The sequence below is a fragment of the Ascidiella aspersa genome, chromosome 3, assembly GCF_963924565.1.
Source record: "Ascidiella aspersa chromosome 3, kaAscAspe10.2, whole genome shotgun sequence".
Lineage (NCBI taxonomy): Eukaryota > Metazoa > Chordata > Ascidiacea > Phlebobranchia > Ascidiidae > Ascidiella > Ascidiella aspersa.
The window spans coordinates 20,172,792-20,193,379 of record NC_139449.1 but is presented as its reverse complement, the minus strand read 5'-3'; the positions used below and the strand labels follow the sequence as shown (position 1 = coordinate 20,193,379).

The window sequence follows — 20,588 nt, the reverse complement described above, 5'->3', positions numbered from 1 at the left end:
GAAGTATAATTTTTCTGAGGTAGGCAATATAATGCAGACTTGTTCTGGCGCAGGAATTTAGCAAAAAAATTTGTGTAAATCTTTAAAGTTAACAATTTATGAATTCAGTCAGGTTTTCGCATGAGCAAAACAAAAAAAGGAAATACAGCTCCGGTCTTTAAATGTTTTGCCTTAGCACTGTCCCACTGATTTGAATCTAACCGCATGTTCATGTCGCTCATATAAATTAATTCTACACAACTTCCATCCGCCGTTTTATGACAAATAAACCATTTATCTCCTTCGTTACTCAGCAACTCAATGTGAGTTAGAACGCCAACTTTTGTGGAGCGCAGGACGACTTCAAATTTGATCATGTTTTTTTAAACAGACACGATTATAGATTAATGTTATCCCGGAATTAATATAAAGTACAACTTAATTTTAGTTAAATTATACCGAAACGTGAATTGGGAACAATACTTCTAGAAATGATCCTCTAAAACTAACACGTTATCATTGGTTCTAAACTATTATTTTTTGTGACCTGTATCTAATGGGGAATACTTATAACTTAAAAGTTTGACAACAGCTGTAAAGATAAACAAAATATTGTGTACTAAATTAACGTTAAGTGATTTTTTGAATAAGCTTATGCGTAAATAAAGTAGCCGTATAGGCTACTCCTGTACTGACCAGGTTTTAATGATTGTTAGCTTTTCTATTTAAAAGTAACCATGCATGACAAACATAGAAAACACACCTCAGCGTTAACACACGACGGAAGGGTCTTATTTGATAATACGCAACAAGTGGGTTTTAAGGCCTACCATAACTTTATTATGTAACATTAGTTTTCTACACGTAGAACTTTTACTGCAAGGGATTCTACTGGTTGGTTAATAAAGGAATAATCTTAATATGCAACCAAGCCAGGGAGTCGAACCGTTTGCACTTCAGGTTCGGTTCGGATTCAAGGAACTTTTTCAGAATCCGGTTCAATTTCGGTTTTACTTCAAAAGTTCCGGTTAAACAAAATTGATTTCTGAACCGTAACTCATATGAAGTTTTGTGACACGGAAGAAAGGGACATCAAAAGAAAATCTTACCGTACTGTTACCGATTTTCTTTATCTTTTTTTTTAGAAGTAGTTAGAGCGTTTGTTGTTTTTCTCTTTTTTACTCTTGCCGTTGTGAATAAAATTAAAAAAAATAGTTTATCAAAAAAATTATGCGCAATCTGATGACGAGAGCGATTTTCTGCGATGTTTTCGCCCTACTGCACGTGTTTAGAAAAATACTGGTGTTGGCTACCGTACGATTGGTAGAAACTTTTGCCCACCTAATGCAAATATTGGAATTCTAAACTAGACAGTGTATTTTTTATTTTATACAGCAGACATTAGCCTTCAATTGCTGGTCATCAGATTAGCGAAAAACATTGTGTTGTGAGCAGGTACGGATCCAGGGAGTCACCAAACCATGCCCCACCCCCCAAAAAACTAGAATTTTCGCAAACTTTATACTACGAACTTGTATTGTTTGTTATGTGTTAGTGACGTTAATCCCTTTCAAGGAAATCCCTTTATATCAAAGACGCTGTGTAATGTGTATATTACAGCATGTTGCGCCGCGTGGCAATTCTATAAAATCAAGACTTCTGTTAAATTAGAATATAAATGCCGGTATTTTAACGATGGGCGACTCTTTTTATGTGCCTATGATCTTCATTTCGTTTAAATGAAAAACTTTGCTAATTTAAACCAACATAACGCTATTTTTCCGGGCTTAGCGGGACTAAACTGCATATCAGTTGCATGTTTGTCCACGAGTTCGTTAAACAACAACATGTGTTTTTAGGATCTATAAGGAACAACATTTGTTTTTAGGATTAATTGTTTTATAACGTCAAGTTGTTATTTGCGTCATAGCGACTGTTTCCAAAAGATCTATTCAGCGCTTATGACGTAACAATGGAAAATTGACTTTCCTAATACTAATTTGAATTAAAGCAATAATAACGATTGGATTACCTAATTTTTTATAATTGTAACTCGCATTCAATCTAAGTATCGTGACGAATTAAAAGAAAGCAGCTCATTATTAAAATATCTGAAACATTAAAAAGCAAAGTTTTATTTAATAAATATTCATTTTTTAAAAAAAATTTCGAACATGGTATAACTTGACTCTGTAAAATACGTGTGACGTCACGCTAAAGTGAAACGCATTTTTGATAGGTTTTGGGTTCGGTTAAACTTCGGGTCCTTTTTAAAATAGTCGGTTCAGAACCATAAAGCTCCGTTTCGGGTTCGGTTCCACTCCGTTTTCGTGTTCGGTTCGAAATTCTGCCGAGACACTCAACTAGACCTAACGAATACGAACGTCGAACGCCTTACTTGCGAGACATGTTTGCATTGCGAACACTATTTGGCGAAAACGCAGCATATGCCAGTTTTTAAGTGATAGTTGGATAGATTTATCGTTTTTAACCATAGAACGCAAATTGTCACAAGCAAACATGTTTTGTGTTGCGCTTTCAACTCTATGAACCGGTTTGGGCGATTTTTTCTCGGACAGTAGCCCGTTTTTTGTAAGATTTTAGGGAGCCGAACTGAAACTCAACTAAATATTAAAAAAAAAACTGAACGTTAACCGAACATGCCAAAAAAGCGGTTCACTTGAACATGACGTCACGACTTGAAGTGAACAGAATAAAGTTATTCCATAATTCGAAACTTTATGAAAAAATGAAGATTTATTAAATAAAACGTTGGTTTTTGATTTTTCAGACATTTTAATATTGAACTGCTTGTTTTTTGATACGCCACGAAACTTAGATATTGCGGCCTCAAGAACAAAACCTTTAGGGTTCGTGAGACATTCGAGACGAGCGTGGGGGGCTAGTTTCATTAGTTAAAATAGCTTACTCGGGAAGTAATTGTGACGAAATAATGATTGTAAAGCGGACTGTGTCTTTACGGACGTATTAACTGACAGCCTTTGTGATGTAACAATGCTATTTAGTGGCTTGTATTACGAAAAAAATCATTTACTAGCTTGTTTAACGGCGTAAATGTTCCAGATCCAATCGACGATAATAATGAGAGCTGTTAAGGCTGGATGCACATCATTAAGTCCGCCACAGTGTCTTCTATTTCAGCTTTTTTAATTTTGGGATTTTTTTATAATTCTTGGGATTTTTATACAAGAAACCTTTGGGATAAATTGAAAATCAGAGTGGCAGCCCTGCTGTGGGATGTACGGTCACGGTTTTAAAACTGTTCGTTATTGCTTCACTCAAATAAAGTGATTTCGTTAGCGTTACAATACTAATTACGGTATCAACAAGCCTATCTAAGACTACAGAAGTCCTAGACCGGGTCAAAATTTCGTTAGCCAAGCTGGTAGCAAAGAAGCAAGTGCTCGCGTCCCATTAACACCATTAAAAGTAACGTCTTATTTTGTGTTTATTTGTGTTTATTTTTAAGGGGACCGCGAGCAATTTAAAAAAATGCTAGGTACGTGACCGTTGCGTATTTTTTTTAAAAAACGTTTAAGAACCACTAATCTATAGCATACACTACAGGTAATTTCAATGATATTTTGTTGAAACAATTTCACCATCCCGTTAAGGGAACCGCAAAGGATGAAATCTGAAAAATCATTTATGGGCTGAATCTGAAAAATAATTTGTTTGATATGTTGTTTCTGTTTCTGTTTTTGTAAGTTTTGCTTTGTTTTTCTTTTGTAACTTTTGCCTGCAACTACCAAGGAAATGTAAAACATCATCCACTCCAAACGTAACAATTATACTTTCGTTCTACCCTCTACATTCTACATTTATTGACCCACATTTTTAGATTTAATGCAACTTATATGGTATCCGAATCGGAAGTTTATAAACCGGTTTTGAAATAACAATGGTCGAACCGGAGCTGAACCGGAAAAGTCGGTTAGACACCCTGTTTTTAACCATAGAACGCAAAACGTGACAAACAAACAACTAAGATATCAGGGCTCTTAATAAAATACATTTCGCTATCTGGCAATATGCACGCTAAACTAGCGAATCAGTTTGGAAGTTAAAAATCAATGTAGTCAGATAGTACGGTGGTCAGTGGGTCAGGGTTTTTCCTTTTGAAATGTATTCAAACAAATTATGGTAAACGGTAATAAAAAAATATGAAAAGGGTAACTTTATCAACATGAGAGAAAGGTCTGTGGCCGCACCTTGAAAGTGCTGTTATTTTCTTAAGATTTTTTGGGAACTGTCGTCTTATAAAAAAATATTGAAGTCATACAGCTTTTGTTCACCCGATCCGTTAGAAATCAGTGCATTTCTAAGCAAAAAGGTCTACGACAATCAGGGCATCCAATGGCAGAAAAGTCTAGACTTTTAGACCTTGAGGTCCTGGCAATGCACTGATTTGGACCTTTAGGTAAACTCCCGGCGTAGATAAATTGAAAATATTCATTAAAAGTTCAGAAATGATAACAAAAAGTATGAGATAGGATTAATAACACTTGACCCACCTAAACCCTAACGCTAACCCGAATCCTAACCCAAATAATGTGCGTTATTTTAATAATTCTTTAAATGCTAGGGAAAAAAGCGGCGCTGGTCTAGAATCCTACCACTTGAAATTTCTACACAATCCTTATATTGCTGGGGAAAAAGGCCCAAACTCGGATGGGCATAAGATAGTTTCTCGTCCATTGTATTTAAGATTATTACGTCACAAATTGAGGTATTGGGGCCTGAAGCGTTATAATTATTAAATTATCGCACATTATTTGGGTTAGGGCGCTGGTTAGCGTTTAGGTTTGGTTGGGTCAAGTATTGTTAAACTTAATCTTCTTATGCACATTTCTTAATGCAAATTAGTGCATTGTCCAAGACCTCAAAGTCTAAAAGTCGGACTTTTTGATCCTTTGAATGCACTGATTGTCGTAGACCTTTTTGCTTAGAACTGCACTGATTTCTGACGGATGGGGTGTTTTGTTCGTTTATATTAGCGTCGTAAGGTTTTGGGTTTGTTTGCAAACCTCAAACAACTAAACGTAAAATACTAAAGCCCTTTACTTGATTTAAAAAAAATGTAAATTATTTAGTAAAGGTAAATTTTAAATTTCGGGGGGTTAAATTTAATTATACCGGAACTATAGTGTAAACCTAGATGCTTGTCATGACTAACTCACACATTGGATTTAACAACAGTTACTATACAAAAACAAGAAAGAGGCTGATTAGCTTGACAACAAGTAGTGTAAATCAAATCGATATGTCATAATGGGTGTATGCCCAGCCCCGCTAATTATACCACTTCCTTGCTACATTCCTTATGCTATTAACATAGTAATTTAAATCAGTGGTCTCCAACCTTATTAATAAGCGACCCCAATTTAAATAAATTGAAATCAAAATGAACATTGTGGCCCCATTCTTGTTTTTATATATAATACTGCTGGAACTTAACACAAGCGAATTTGCATAAATTATACACTACAAAAAATAATGGCTCACTAACAAGGGTAGGTCAGAAAAAATGCGCCTGAATCTACTTAAGCCTATTTCAAATATTATGGCTCACTAACTAGCCAAATAAAATAAGCCAATATTAATATGGCTCACTAACGAAAAGCCAATAAAATTATGGTGCATTATTTAATAGTACACACAAAACAGAAAATTGAGCCAAAAATATTATGGCTAGCCTTAAGACCAAAATATTTGGCTCCAGGCTTAGCCAAATTCTGACTCAAATTAAGCCAAAAAAATTGGCTGCTATCAAGCCATAATATTTTGTACTCAAAATGAGTACAAAGTTGGAACTTTGAGCCAATATGCATTAATATATACCAATTGGCTTGTTAGTGAGCCATTATTTATTGTAGTGATACACATTTCCAAAGAACTGTGGCTACATATGTGCACCAAAATAATTTATTTCAAAAAGTTTTATTTGAATAGAGCACAGGAACAAACACATAAATTTCAATTTGTTTCAACACTGCATAGTGTCCACCAATTTACATATGTAATGCTCTTCACTTTGCATATGTAAAATCAACTCCACTTTGCATATGAATTGAAAAGAAAAAGAGTAGTTGACTCACAAAATTGGGCAGAGTCTGGTAAATTAATTGCATCGAAGTTCAAAGATAAATATTAGTTTGCTGAAATCTTTGTAACCTATAGCAGCTCTTAAAACACCTATTTTGATAAGCTTATATTTTCTATGTTCTCAGTCACGTTTATTAGTGTGCCGTCATTATAAGGAAAACAAAAGACATAAATCGTACTAAAACAGCAGAAATATGGTGAGTTATGGTGACCCCAGAAAAAGTTTAGACTACCCCAATTGGGGTCACGACCCACAGGTTAGAGACCACTGATTTAAATTGATTAAGAAAAAATTAAAAAAATTGTTTAAAACTATCAGAAGGTAAATTTTATAATACCGCCACCTGTACTAAAACGTTAACCCTACTACCTTTACTCAATGTTTAATTATTTAGTTGTTTATTTATTGATCTACTTTCTTTTTGCTTAAAAACCTCCCTTTGACATCTATACATTGAATGGTGCTGTCTACAATCTTCTAACCAGTTTTTTACAGTAACAAAATGAGTTGTCAAAATGGAAATTGCACGAGGAAGAAATAAAAATATGGGATAATAAATATAATAGTAATACTTGACCCACCCAAACCTAAACTCGCAGCCCAACCCAAATATTGTTAGCAATATAAACCCTGGACAAAAATGTGGTAGGATTCTAGACCAGCGCTCTTTGATTTAAATATATATATATTAGGGACTGCATTTATTAGTGTATTTTCTTCATTAGTGAATTGTTAACTAGCTATGGAAATTATGGCAACTGCACCCAAGATTTTTATTTCAACATACTAAATCTGCACCATCAAAAAACAAACATGCACCATATTTCCCATTTGTTATAGTACCGGTGTGCACTTTTGACCTTAATTGCACCCAGTCACCTTTATTGTTTCAGCCAGGTACCAGCAAGATCTCGTTGAGTTCTGCCATGCTTTTCAAATGGGCTTGTTAAAAGCTCCAGTTGGTGGATTGCTTATTGCAAATCCTTTATTTTTCAAGTAATTGTTAAACTCCTGAAAATGTTTAATTGATGTTTTTAGCATATCAAAAAGACAAACTGCTACATATATGCCCATTTTAAAAAAAAGACACTGATTGCTTAAAAATGAATTTCAAAGCCAAATGGTCCAGCAAATCTATGTCATCTTAATTATGTATGTTGTTTTGATAACACGCACTTGTATCATCATCAGTCAATTATATAGGTTTTATAGTTGCATATCTTCTCCAGCCTTCAAGACTAAAAACGTTTTTTTGCCCATTTACATCTTATTCCGATGAATTATGGACTTATTTCGACATATTTAGGTCTTATCCAGACTATTTTAGATCTTATTCTGTTGTGGTTATTACTGCGAGTATCTTATTCTGTCTTGGTTATTACTCTGTCGTGGTTATTACTCGCGTTATTATGTTGGTGGTCTTAATAGGCCTACTATGGTAGCCTATTTATAGATTAATTATCTGATTTAGATATTGGTGCTTTGTAGGTCTTATTGCGTTTTATACTTAAAAGGCTTGTGGAATCAATGAGCTAAGCTTAATAGGAAAGTAACAAATATATGTTTTATGTAATATCACCTACATTATTTTTTCCTTTTGCTCGCGGCGCACCTTCCATGGCGCACCGGTTGAGAAACGCGGACTTAGACTAAAGTTATTTTTACAAATGACTTGTTTACAACACTGAGAGACCCCTTTGATAAACTATGAACTAGCCAGCAACAAAGCCAAAACCAACTTTACAAATTACTCAAGTGTATTTTGTCTTTGACTTGAAATGATTTTAATTTTGAATTTTTCACCTTTACTTGTTTCTACCCAATGTTGACTTTTCTTTACCAAGTTAAAATATCCACCCTTAAAATTACTAATAGGTATGTGTGTACCCTAATAATACATTTGGAAATAATGGAAAACCTGGTAACTCATTTTAAAGTTGCTGGTGTCCATGACCCCTTTACTGTGTACTCAATACAGGTTGTAAGTTTTTTTTAACTTAATTGATTGTATAAAAGCATTTTATTTATTACTGAACTGAGGTGAATATAGGTCACAGCAATGAGTTCCTGTGAAACAAGTTTAGACTGTCCTGGTTTGGAGTTTTGCTGTAGCAACAATCAATGTTGTGATGATCCATCCACCTATGCCAGTATTGGGTAAGAATTGTGTAATTGCCAAAAAACATATGGAGTTTTTATTTTACTTTGCATCAACAGGGTTGGAGTGATTATAGCAATTGTCATAACCATTTTTCTGTGCATTGGTGGATGTGTTGTTGCCATTATATGCTGTTGCAAAAGACAGACCAGTCAAGGCTATGTGCAATCACGCCCAGTTGTCACTACCACTACCCACACACATATACAACAACCACAAGGTATGTCTGGTTTACTAAATCTTAAAACACCCTGTGACGTTTGGTTAAAGATAATCCAACGATGAAGTTTATGTAATAAAAACTTGCAAGAAATAAAAACATACTGGTTTGCCACAAAAATGTTGTTTTAATAATAATACAGAAGCGCTAAATTGGTTTCTAGTATTGTTTTGCTTTTTGTACTGATTTTTAAAAATTGCCCTGGAATTTTGAAAGTCTGGTGCCTGTGGCTGTTACCAAGTGGGTAATTATTGTTCAGTGTTTTTTTTTTGGTATTTTTTAGCAAGATGAAAGTTGTCTTTTTTCTAGGCGCCCCCTATGTTGCCTCACCATACCCACAGCAACAACCAGTGCCCTATGGAAATGCTCCATATCCAATCCAACAACCGATGATAAACCCAGGACAGACACCTTATCCCCCTCAGCAACAAACTTTAACGGGAGCCCCACCACCAGTAATGCCAACAGGCCCACCACCTTCATTCAACCAAGGGGGGTACCAAGCACCACCACCGACAAACCCCAACTTTGATCCTAACTATCCCATGAAGCCAAATGACTGCCCACCACCTTATTCTGGCTAAAGCCATCCAATGTATAACTTCAATAGCAAAATATTGCAAAACTTAACCTCAATCTATCAGAGTTTTTGGGTCAACATAATTTATCTTAAGTATTGGTAAAATTATTTGAAATAGTATTTTCCTAGTTTCTACCATATGGAATACGTTTTTTATCACTAAATAAGAACAAGTCTTATACATATTGTTAAATATTTAATTTAGTTACCATTTACCAATAAATTTTAAAGGCATTCCGTTATTGCTAAAAGTTACACCTTGAGTTTTTTTAAGCTCAAGTTAACATTACAGCTATTACTACGCAAGTAACTTTCTGGGAAATTTCTCCACACACGGTACTGAATTTGGTATAGAAACAGAAACCGATCTTGTTCAACATATGTCCTTTTAAATGCAGCACATCTGCCATAACTAACATAATAATCCTGTTTGGCAGATTTGTATTATGTTTGTTTCATCCTTTACCTGTAAATAATGTTGCATCTTGCATGTTGTATTTTCTTATCTATAGGTGCTTGTTACTGTTTTTATTTTCACTTTAATGTATGGTAAACTGACTGGTTACATCTTACACACACTTTAATTAGTAAATTAACAATTTTGTCAATTCAAATCAAAGCTTTTAAATTTATTCCAATTTAGGTAAAAATATTTTTGTTGTAATTATGATATATTTACCTTGTGCTTTTAGAGTGTTGAGCATCATATTATTGCAAGCCATAGTGTTAGAATGCGGTATAAACTTATTCAATTATGTATGTTTTTTTCATTATATATTTTCTGTTTTGTTTGAATTTTCAATAAAGCTTGCATAACTTTTTATTAGAATGTAGCGTTAACTCACAAAGTTATGCTGACTTACTATTTTTCTTTATATTTTGTTCTTCCTTCTTATTTCAATTATCAATAAAACTGTAGTTGCAGTGTGCTTGACAGTCACTTGAATTTGACTTTCGTAGTACTTTTTATCTTTTGAAAATAACATTTTTAGTAACCAATAAATAAACAGTCCTTTTGTTGAAGCAAATCTGCATATGTTTTGGACGTGAAACTAAAGAATATGTACCGTATGTAGGGACCAAAAAGAAAATATATTATCGAGTATTGCTGAATATAATGGCACTTGCAGTCTAATTTAATGTTTCTCAACGTTTTTTCGCGGCTGCCCAATTACTATGCCCGACTATAACAGCCAATCGTTGGCGACCCAATTCTCTTCACTGAACATTATGTAAGCAAACAAAACGTAAAACATGAACAATAATAAGTTTAGAACCAGGTTCAATATACCTGACCATGTGAACTACTCAAGTCGGCGACCATAGGTTTAGAAACACTAGTCTACTTTACCAGAAATTGCACTTGGGTGAGTGTATTTGTCGTATTTCATAGCATGCATACTGCATAGCGCCTCCAGCCTAACTGATTTACCGAAACATGCAACATACTAAAAACCGTAAGAAATTCGCATTTACAAAGTGAAATGGGGTATCATCGCCTGGAGGCAAGTTTCATTGGTATCTGCAACGTTTATTCGTATGAAGTAGGCCTAGTCGAAACTAGAAACGTCCGACAATGGTATTATCAATAGGCATTTAAAACTCGGGAAGTAATCTCGCGTATTTCTTCCTGAATATTTTCTTATGAGAATGTTGACCAGTATGTCAATAAAAATCCTGTAAATTAACTTGCATCTCATTATATAGTTCACTTTGGTAACGAAAGTATGAGTATCGTTCCGGATGAGACTTTTTTGCTCAAAACATTGATGTTGCATCAGGGACGCCGGAGCGATTTCAGGGCAAGGGGGGCGAATTTTTTGGTAAAGGCAACATAGACCGCAGGCAAGCGTAGCGAGCCGAAATATTGGGGGGTCCGGGGTTACTCCGCCGGAAAAATTTTTGCTGCCACGCCCTCTAGATTGGCTTAAAATGGTACCAAAAATGTTTTAACAAATGTCAACCATGTCATTTTACGATTTTTTTTGCATTTTTCCGTAGCTCAAGCCCTATTCCTTCTTTTGTTCTATTGTTCTCTTTTTTCTAAACAATAGAAAATTTAAGAAACTTTTAGCACTCGGCTTGAGCCAAGTTTCTTATAAAAAAATGCGTGTACAACACTGCTTTATGATTTCCGTCGCATAATATTTAACGTTCTGAAAGCAATATATCATTTTTCATGAAAAGGGCACTTTTACCCCCCCGCGCCCCTCTCTCCGGCGTCCCTGTGTTGCATTGATATACAAATTCCAAAGTAATGGAGGCGAGCGTTAAATGTGTACGGACGATGGATCTTTACTTTCGTCGCCGCCTTGATTTATTTTTTTGCTTGTTCCTTTGTACGCGCGATTGTTTGAACTGGTCGGAGGCAGGTTGACGATGTGTTTGTTGCATTGACGCATATTTGTTGAAACTTTCCATTTTGTTGACTTCAAGCGCGGACTGTTGATGTGGCATTGTGGCGTAGTTGCCGGCCATTGCTTGATTGTGTTGCGCCACAGAATACATCGGCGAGGATTGCACGGCCTGCAGTTGTGAAGGGTCAAAGTAGTGCCCCGTGTTTGGGTCATAGAGCATCATTTGGTGATTCGACGCCGTTTGCAGTGTGCCATACATTTTTTCCACGTCGTTTGACAAGCGCTCTGGTTGCGCCATTGCGCTGTAACCAGGTAAGGTGGCGTAACCGACTGGAGCTAACGGGTAGGACTGGTACCCCTGATTTTGGTGGCCCATATATTCAGGCGGCTGTTGAGTTGTATAGACCGGTGAAGTTGTAGGATGTGTGCGTGCTTTTTTGTGGTGCTGCGAATTCGCTGAAATGTTTGTGTTCGCTGCATGTGCGGATGTCTCCTTTAAGGTATCCTTTGGGGAAGTTTCTGCAAAACGCAAAATTCTGTGTTAATGTTTTGATAATAAACGATGTTCACTTTGTACGCTATAGGTACATACTGCACGAAATACTCGGCATTTTCCTAGGTTGAATCGGGCCAACCCTGATGTTTAATACCTAAACTTGATAATTGGTATATGAAGTTGTCAGGACTGGCGTTGTCTTGGCAATGTGAAGTTTCAATAAACGCGATAATTTGCTAATATACCTGCATTTTGAATGCTTATACGTAAGTTTACTAAAGCCGCTTATACGTAGTATAACCGCTGATTAAATTTTAAATTAATGGTTGTGATATTTTACCACGGAGCTAAAAAGTAGTGTTTAATATACCGTTAAAATGGCATAACATTTTTCTTTCGGCGTAAATGCTGTGTTTACGCGGCGTTACACGTTCGGCAAATGTTAATTTCACTTTAAGGATGTCCGTTTTGCATTTCAACTTGATCAGAAAACATGTAGCCCATATTTTAGAGAAGGAAAGGAGCTGGTCGGCAATGATTGTGGAAATTTAACATGCAGCCAAAACGCAATGTTTTTTTTGTGTGTGAAATTGATCGACTGATGACTTGGCTGAAGCGGGCTTTATTCTTCTAAGCGCGTCACACGTCCCAAGGGAGATCCCTATTTGGTCCTTTTTCTGTTTGTCTGGAACATATTATCTTTTTTGGAGTAATTTTGGCCGCTCACATGAAACTGTTTCTTCTCTGGCAACGCGAACAGACCGATAGAATTGCTGACAAATCTCCTTGAATCGATATATAGATTTTAAAGTGTAGGCCTATTTAATATTTTATTTACTTTTTTGAATTGTTAAATTATCCAGATAGACCAGACCTGGGCAACATACGGCCCGCCGAGCAGTTTAATCCGGCCCGCGGCGTATTTTCCTTGAAATACATAGGCTAAGCGAAAACAAGGGTGAGTTTCTACATGTTTGGTTGTACCGTAAACACTTTTTCCAGGGACGAATCTAGTCATGACCCCGCCAAAATACATTTTTAGCCTGTTTCAAATCCTTAACGGAAATAGTTTTCTCTTCCGTCTTTCTCGTATGTGCCACGCGATTTTTTGCAACTTTACAGACAAATAGCGTCATCTGCACTGTTAGACTTCCCAGCGAAAGTTTAACAAACTTAGCCTAATATTTATATATTTCTGCGCTTCGGTTAACAGGATTCCGTCTTTAAGATATGAACGAAATATAGACCGTTTTCTTAACTCTGAAATATACTGATTCACATTTTGTCAACCTAATTTAGTTAATGCTATTTTGTGTGTTTCTTTCAATTTATATCGTCTTTGCAGTATGGCCGTTCTATCGCAGGTGACACATTGGTAACTTACAGCCTCAAAAAAACAGAAAATTATTTTTTGTGCGAAATTTTTACGTATTTTAATCCTAATTTTTGGGTCAACCAACTTAATAAACGTCAATATATAAAGCAATAGATATTTTTTATCTGTGCTCAATGCGTTTTACCTGTTCTACATGCGCCCGCTAAATCTAAATTAAAGTTTGCATTTTAAAACGAATATAGTCGCATTTTTTTCGTCATGTGGCCTCCTTTAAATTTGACTAAAATTGCACATTTTTGCACAATTCCAAACGTAATAACAAGTTCGTTAGCTTATTTCTTTTATTCCGTCAGAGTATGACGTCATATTGCGTGTATTTTAGATTTTATTTTTGATCCGGCCCGTCACATCATTTTGAGTTTCTCATGCGGCCCGCGGTTAAAAATAATTGCCCACCCCTGAATAGACTATAAAAAAGTATGACGTCATTTCATAACCAGGTTTATTTGACAGCACTTCATTTATTGTCATTTGTTACCGGTCAAGTAAAGACAATATGATGTCGCTCAGTCGGTGTATCGACGCCTTTCGTTTGTGTTGTGGCAATGCTACCACAGTACACATGTAACTGTTTAACCTAAACCCTGTATGGCTCATATTTGCAGAATCATTTACCGACGTTTGTTTTTTAACGTTTTGGCTGGCATACCCGTATTAACCTGTTCGGACTAGTAGCAATTAAGTAAGTTTAACCACGATTATAGTTGTATGTCAACGCCCAAAAGCCAATACCTTGTTTTTCTGTACTTGCTGTCTGCTGTTGAGGCTTCGGTTTGTTTCCACACGATTGGCAAATTTTGCATGAAATGAGAATAAGAAGGGCAACAAAGACAAGGCCGCCCACTGCTATTCCAACAATCACTTCTACTTTTAACAACAATCCGCTTTTGGACTTCTCAGGTGTTGAGGCTGCTGGAATAAATAAATCTTGTAACCTTTGTCAAGTATGTTTTAAAGTTAAAAAAAAGTTTAATACTCCGAGGGTTAATTTGTTACAAACATTAACGCAATGGCTATGGCTATGGAGAGCAAGAATAACCTAAAGTATTTCTGTTTCGTCGGTGCTTAATTATTATTTAATCTGTCTAGTCTAGAATAGTCCACGAAAAAATATGATAGTGGTAAACTTAAATTGTTGATTACATTTTGATTTTAAACTTTTTAGATGATGTTTCTAATTAAATTAAACGGACGTTTGTTTTAGCGCGTTCAGTTCAAAACCATTTGGCAACCACCCGTGGACACCCATATTAAGTCTCCACTTAACAAAATAGATAGCCTACAATTAAGGGAAGTCCACGTTAGTCTGCAAAATCAAAATATTAGAGAAATCTTTACGATTTACCTGGTTTGTTGTTGATATAGCCTGGGTGTTGTATCGGCCCGTAAAAGTTTGGCCTCTGTCGTGCAATCGGGGGAATTCGTTGGTTGTCTGCGAGTTCAGTTGTTATTTTACCATTACGGATATGTGTGACGTGATCAACAAACTGATACTTACTTCGATATACCGTCGGCGCCTTTTTCGCAGCTCCTTTGTTTGCAGAACCATTTTCTTTTGGCTTTGAGGTTGGCCTGCGAGAAGTAAGCACAATTGGTTTGCAGCCCACATGGTCGACGAACATATCAATATTACTCGAATAAAACGCCATTTGCTATGTTACAGCTAACTGTTTTAAGGTAATTGCTAATGGTCATAATAAGCATTAAACACCAATTAAAACACATGTTAAAAAAACAATGTTTTTATGGTTAGAAACCATATGCAATATTTTACTTATTCCGCAACAATTAGCAGTAGGCCCAACAAAAGCAAGTAATCACAAAAATAAGAAGGAATGTTTCCACGATATACGGAGGGTTAGTGTTATATGTTGAAAAACGTAAATATACCTGGTCGCTGGAGTCTGTTGATTGTTATTGACTGTTGCTCCTTTGTTGGGATTAAACTGTTCTATCGCTTTATCGAGCTGACTTCCAACCAAAAACATATCATCCTGATTTTTCCAGTTGGGTGGACGAACTATTTATGGATATATATTTAAAACACGTAGTTTAGGCAACAATTACCAATAACAAAAATGTTTGGCGGAAACAATTACTTACATAAAGTGCTAATGACATTTGTTGAACCATTTCCTATTTTGGGCATAATGTAACAACATATTGATAGCCTAGCACAGGGGTCGGCAACCTTTTTGTAGTCGCGGGCCAAAACCAACCTTAGAAAGGTCTCTGCGGGCCGCACAAAATCCTAACTAAGAATTGTGTTATTAAAATGTTAAAACTACCGTGAATCAGGCGGACCTCGGATCTTTTTTGCGCCTAAAAACGTGTTTAATTACATTTAGGGAGGCAGTAATAAAGTATGGCGCAAATTGCGAATAAAATGCGTTTGTTTGGTTTAAAATCCGAGTCCACAGATCGTCATCCATACTACTAATGAAAAGTGTAATAAAACTACTTTGAGGAAACGCAATAACATTAGTTAATCTATAGTTGAGTGGTGGTCAACCTTTTAAAGTCCGGGCACACCTGTCGAGCGAAGCGAGCGCGATTTTTTTTTTGGTATAACGGCATTTCTTTTAAATTTCTTGCAAGTTTTTATTAGCCTACATTGCCGACAATAAAAATAAAAAAAATGCTAAAAAATATATGTCCAATATTTGTGAATACGTTTTCCGTTTGTCCGCGGCGCACTTGGCAGGCCTTCCACGGCACAACGGTAAAGAAGCGCTGATCTATTTCAAAAGACAGCCTCAAAACTCAAACAAACTGAAAGGAGAAGGATCATTCGCGCGAAGCGCTAAAATTTTTTGCACTTATATGTAGTTAAAATAGTTAAAGTAATTGAAATGGAATCGTGCCTAGTTTGTCAAAGAGGCGGCGGGCCATAGGTTGGCGACCCCTGGCCTAGCACATGTACAATTGTACGTCGTACATTTCTACACTAAACTTAGTGATTTACAACAGATGCTTTAACTTCACAGAGGTGAATTTTACAAAACTATTTAAATCAATTGTCATTTTAGAATTAAAGCCTAATCCTAAGAAAAGCTTCTTTACTCACGTTGCGGACTTGGAGTTTCTTCGGTTTCCGTGAATTCCATTCGAAATCCTCGGTAATTTTCAGTGGAATACGCTTTCCCAATTTCCAATTGAACCACCATCAGATTGTCTAAGTTAAATAAATTCTATTCGCATACAAATTTATTCTATTTACGAAATTTTAAACAACTATTTCAAAGTTTAAAAAACATTTAATTATATAGCAATATAGCTGAAAAAACAAAAAACAAACATTGTGTCATATCGCAATCATTTAACTGCTCTCTACCTGGAGATACGATTGATTGCAGACCGGTGTTTCCACAGAACGGGCCCATTTTGTAGTTCAAAGAGGAGATGACCATAATAAACTGCTCCTCGCATGATCCTTCTTGATTTGGACCCACCAAGTAGAAGTCACGAAAGTCGATTCGAACCCGCTTGCCAGGCCGACTCTGTATGCTAAAAGTTTCAATGTTAATAGACTTTCCATGGTAAAAAAACATGGTCGAGGTGGTAAATTGACAGTGTTGTAAACAGGCCATTTTGAAATGAGTTAAGTCCCAGTCAAGTTATTTAAAAAATAACTTAAGTTTAAGTTAAGGCTTTTGCAAAAATAACAAGTTAAGTCCCAGTCAACCATCGGTTGCCTAAGTCAAGTCCCAGTCAAGTCATTATAAGAGCAAGCCAATTTGTCATGTCATTGACTTAAACTGTTAAACTATTATAACTGGTAAACTCGTCCGATTGTAAACAATTTAACTAAAAAAATAAAACAAACGCAATATACAGCACTTAAAGTGTTTAATGTGCAACACTTGAGATAAATTCTATTGAAACACACCTAATATAATTCCAATTTATTTGACAAAGACTTAAGTCCAAGTCATTTGTCTAAAACACTTAAGTCAAGTCAAGTCAAGTCATGGGCCAACTATTACTATTTAAACCTACCCAAACCCGCATCCTAACCCAAATAATGTTATATGTTGTGGATTCTAGACCAGCGCCTATGTCACAAATTAGTATCTGATTCAAACGAGTGTATGTAATTCTTTCCTTATGCGCTAAACTTGTTTTGTTTACGACTAGCCGTTCGTGTTACGTCATAATGCCCCAAAAGTGGCGTGATGTTTACTGCGTTAAAACAGGTCATTCAACATCAAACAATTCCGGCCGTCAGCGAAACGAACAGATTAAGCGGAGAACGGATTGAAAACCACTCCTTTTGTCAGATTAGGAAACGAGAGAACTTAATTCATTCCAGTGCCAAAACGAGAGAGAATGAATTAACGAATCAGATTCGAATCCGGCTTTAACGTGCATATAAACGGGCTTAATGACTCAAGTCAATGACTTAAGTCATTACAACACTGTAAATTGACGTATAAAGTAAAAGTACTTAAACATTTCATTTGTATTTATAATATTGTCAATGTCATCATAGCCATATGTCCGTTGCCCGGCAATCAATCCATTATTGATATGCTTACGTCCAAGTGCATTGGCGACTTGAGGGCAAACCTTCAGGGTATCCCGGTGAAATCACAGCTTGGATATAGTTATTTGCCACCAGCGATGTTTGGCGGCAATTGGTCGACGGTCGATCAGGATCGGTCGAACAACATTTTTTCGCATCTGACAACATTCACAAATGTATGCAAATCAGTGGAAAAAGTAAGATGGGAGGATCCGGGCACCGGGGTTACAGTAGAATAATGCATTGCCAGTATACGCCGTACCGATGAAAAACTGTTTTTACACCTCCTTCTACTTACTTGTTGCCCACAAATATATTTATTGTCAATTGATTTATCGCAACCTCTTAGAATTTATTTAAAGTATTCTTTCAGTGGTATTTGCCTAAATGTTTTATGACTTCCGGTAAGCAAATTATTCTACTTTTACTCTTTTTTACTCCCCAAAGTCAGGTTTATTATAACAATGCTTCTATAAACATCACGAAGTATGTTGTACTGAAAAAACGTCATTCACTTAAACAAAAACGTTTCGTTTAAGTTGGATCACGTTTCAGAATAGGTTTCCGACAGCGATATAATATTTTGCTTGGATTTTTTAGTTTTTAAAGACTTGGTCTTGAGAAAGAAAGTCATCTCAAGTTGGAAGACACAAATAAGTACATATTTCGAAAAAAAAACATTTTATTCCGATGCCAAGTACCGATATTATAAATAAAAATATCGCGATCCGATACCAAATAACCTCATTATCGTACGCAGGCAAGCAAAAAAGAATGAATAGTTTGTTTAGTCAAAATTTGCTACAAATAAGTTACTATAAGTTGTTGAACTACTATTTTTGATAAAAAATAAATTTTAAGGTAGAATATAGCTGCATTATGTACCAATTATCCTGTATTAATTAGGTGTCGAATTTGCAGTGCTAGTGTCATACGATTACCGACACTACCATTTGGCATCGTGATCGAATGTTATCGGACATCCACAACTTAAGCTTCTATAGAATTTACGTTTCTTTTTGGTTTAACGCGATTAGTTTGAGTATTTTAATATAGATACCGGTATTCATATATACAGATGCAGCTAAAGATAACGATGATTAACATCCAATCGATATATGCAATACATTTAACCTAGAAAAATAAAGGAAACTGTATTTAAGATACTGAACCTTAACGTACCTTGCTTGTGAACCTTCCAAACGTGAGAGGTCTTTTCCGTTGCAACAACTGTCGTAACAGATATCACAACCGCGATTTTGAATATATTTATCATATTCGCCACATTAAAACTACCTCGCTTAATAGTTAGGTTAATTTGCACCTTACCCTCGCAAACCGCAAAAATCTATGAATAAATGAACAAAGCAAGTTCATTTGTTAACTGTTATCTCGCATTAATTCCATACCATAAAAGTATATATAAATATTCCGTAAGTAACCCTTAAAAACACAAACACCTTAACCATTAAACAAACATTTTACTTTACTTTCGCCTACTTTAGTTCACCATTATAATTTCATATTGCAAGCAATGGGCGTCATTACTATTCTCCACAAGATTTTAGGTGAAAGTTAGCCGAACAAGTTTGAAAATGATGCCCGGGGGCGTTGACACACGTATAGCCAGTGAAACGTAATGCCGCCAAGCAAAAAATATTTGCGCGATGTGCTGACACTTGCACGATTTACCACGTTGTTTTGTTTGTATCGATTATACTTTTTACCAACTCTATCATTTTGATTTAAAAATCGCTCGAATGTTGATGGAAGGCATAAAGGTATGTTCTGGCATTTAAATCAGAAAATATTCATATGAATTGGCTAATAAACTCGTGAAAATAACCTGTTTTAAGTTAAACATAGCCTAGATGTGTATCGGGATTACAACACAAATATGACAAAAAAATTATATGACGCTATACTTTCCTAGAGCGAACGTTTTATCCTCAGAACTTAATGATGGACTTGATGCGTGAAAGGGATCATGGTGGTGTGCAGCCAAATATTTTTGTTATTTGCATTTTCACTCAGCTTATAAATGTTTTTGTGCGGCGGCTCATCTCATACGACTTTTACGATTTGCTACGCACAGTTCCAGACACGGACATAAACTGAGTGGTTTTGCTAAAGCTTTTCAACTCAGGGAGCCCACCTCTTAAATGGCACTCCTGCGAAGCCTTGCCGGCTTGCTTACTTTGCCAACAGCAGCGTTTAATTCTTGATAACTATATACCCTTACCAGCGCTCTTTGAACTGTCCTCATTCAGTAATATGTTAATTCTCATCTTCCGGTAAAAGGCCATGTCCCCATCAAAATATATGTTTGCTCATTTTGTACGTTTTTTGCGACATTCTTGTATGATTTGCCTATTCCAAGCAGATCTTTTCAGCCTCTAAGGCGAATTGCGACCTGTAAACCATTGCATGCTTTCACATTTTTTATGCGTCGAAAGCTTATAGTACTGCGCGTTTTTACAATATGAAATTTCTACGAAATTTGGTAAGATAATCAAGTTTTTGCCGTTTGTGCAAATTTTGTAACATGGTTATTGTATCGCCTAACAATTTTACCAGAATAAACGCAATGTATGCTTTTTACGCTACTTTTTCGTATATTGCAGCCAAAACAGCTGTAGAGTAAATGGTTTCTCGGGTATTTCGTCGAAGCCAGGCATATTTTCTAGTTCAGTGTATTGTTCCCAACCTTTTTCTTCTCGCGACCCTATTTTCAGTTTTCGAAAATCAAC

The 20,588-nt window shown here is 35.9% G+C and overlaps 2 protein-coding genes across 3 annotated transcripts; one reads left to right on the top strand and one right to left on the bottom strand.

Annotated features, from left to right (window-relative positions):
- The first annotated feature begins 8,088 nt into the window (after positions 1–8,088).
- On the top strand, positions 8,089–9,993 carry LOC146160682 (uncharacterized). Its single transcript, XM_083385431.1, has 3 exons — positions 8,089–8,263; positions 8,324–8,484; positions 8,794–9,993. The coding sequence occupies exons 1-3, from the start codon at positions 8,166–8,168 to the stop codon at positions 9,066–9,068; spliced, it is 534 nt and encodes a 177-aa protein (XP_083241557.1). The 5' UTR covers positions 8,089–8,165; the 3' UTR covers positions 9,069–9,993.
- A 392-nt stretch (positions 9,994–10,385) lies between these two features.
- LOC146160681 (uncharacterized) lies at positions 10,386–19,182 on the bottom strand. 2 transcript variants are annotated; one of them, XM_083385370.1, is made up of 9 exons: positions 19,021–19,182; positions 17,852–17,996; positions 16,648–16,820; positions 16,381–16,488; positions 15,204–15,333; positions 14,812–14,885; positions 14,659–14,745; positions 14,046–14,225; positions 10,386–11,940 (listed from the first exon to the last, which is right to left on the bottom strand). In XM_083385370.1, exons 1-9 carry the CDS (start codon positions 19,112–19,114, stop codon positions 11,360–11,362), a joined length of 1,572 nt encoding a protein of 523 aa, XP_083241496.1. In that variant the 5' UTR covers positions 19,115–19,182; the 3' UTR covers positions 10,386–11,359. The 2 variants fall into 2 exon arrangements, with proteins under 2 accessions (XP_083241496.1, XP_083241497.1); XM_083385371.1 differs by having other exon boundaries at positions 14,046–14,222.
- Positions 19,183–20,588: the final 1,406 nt, after the last annotated feature.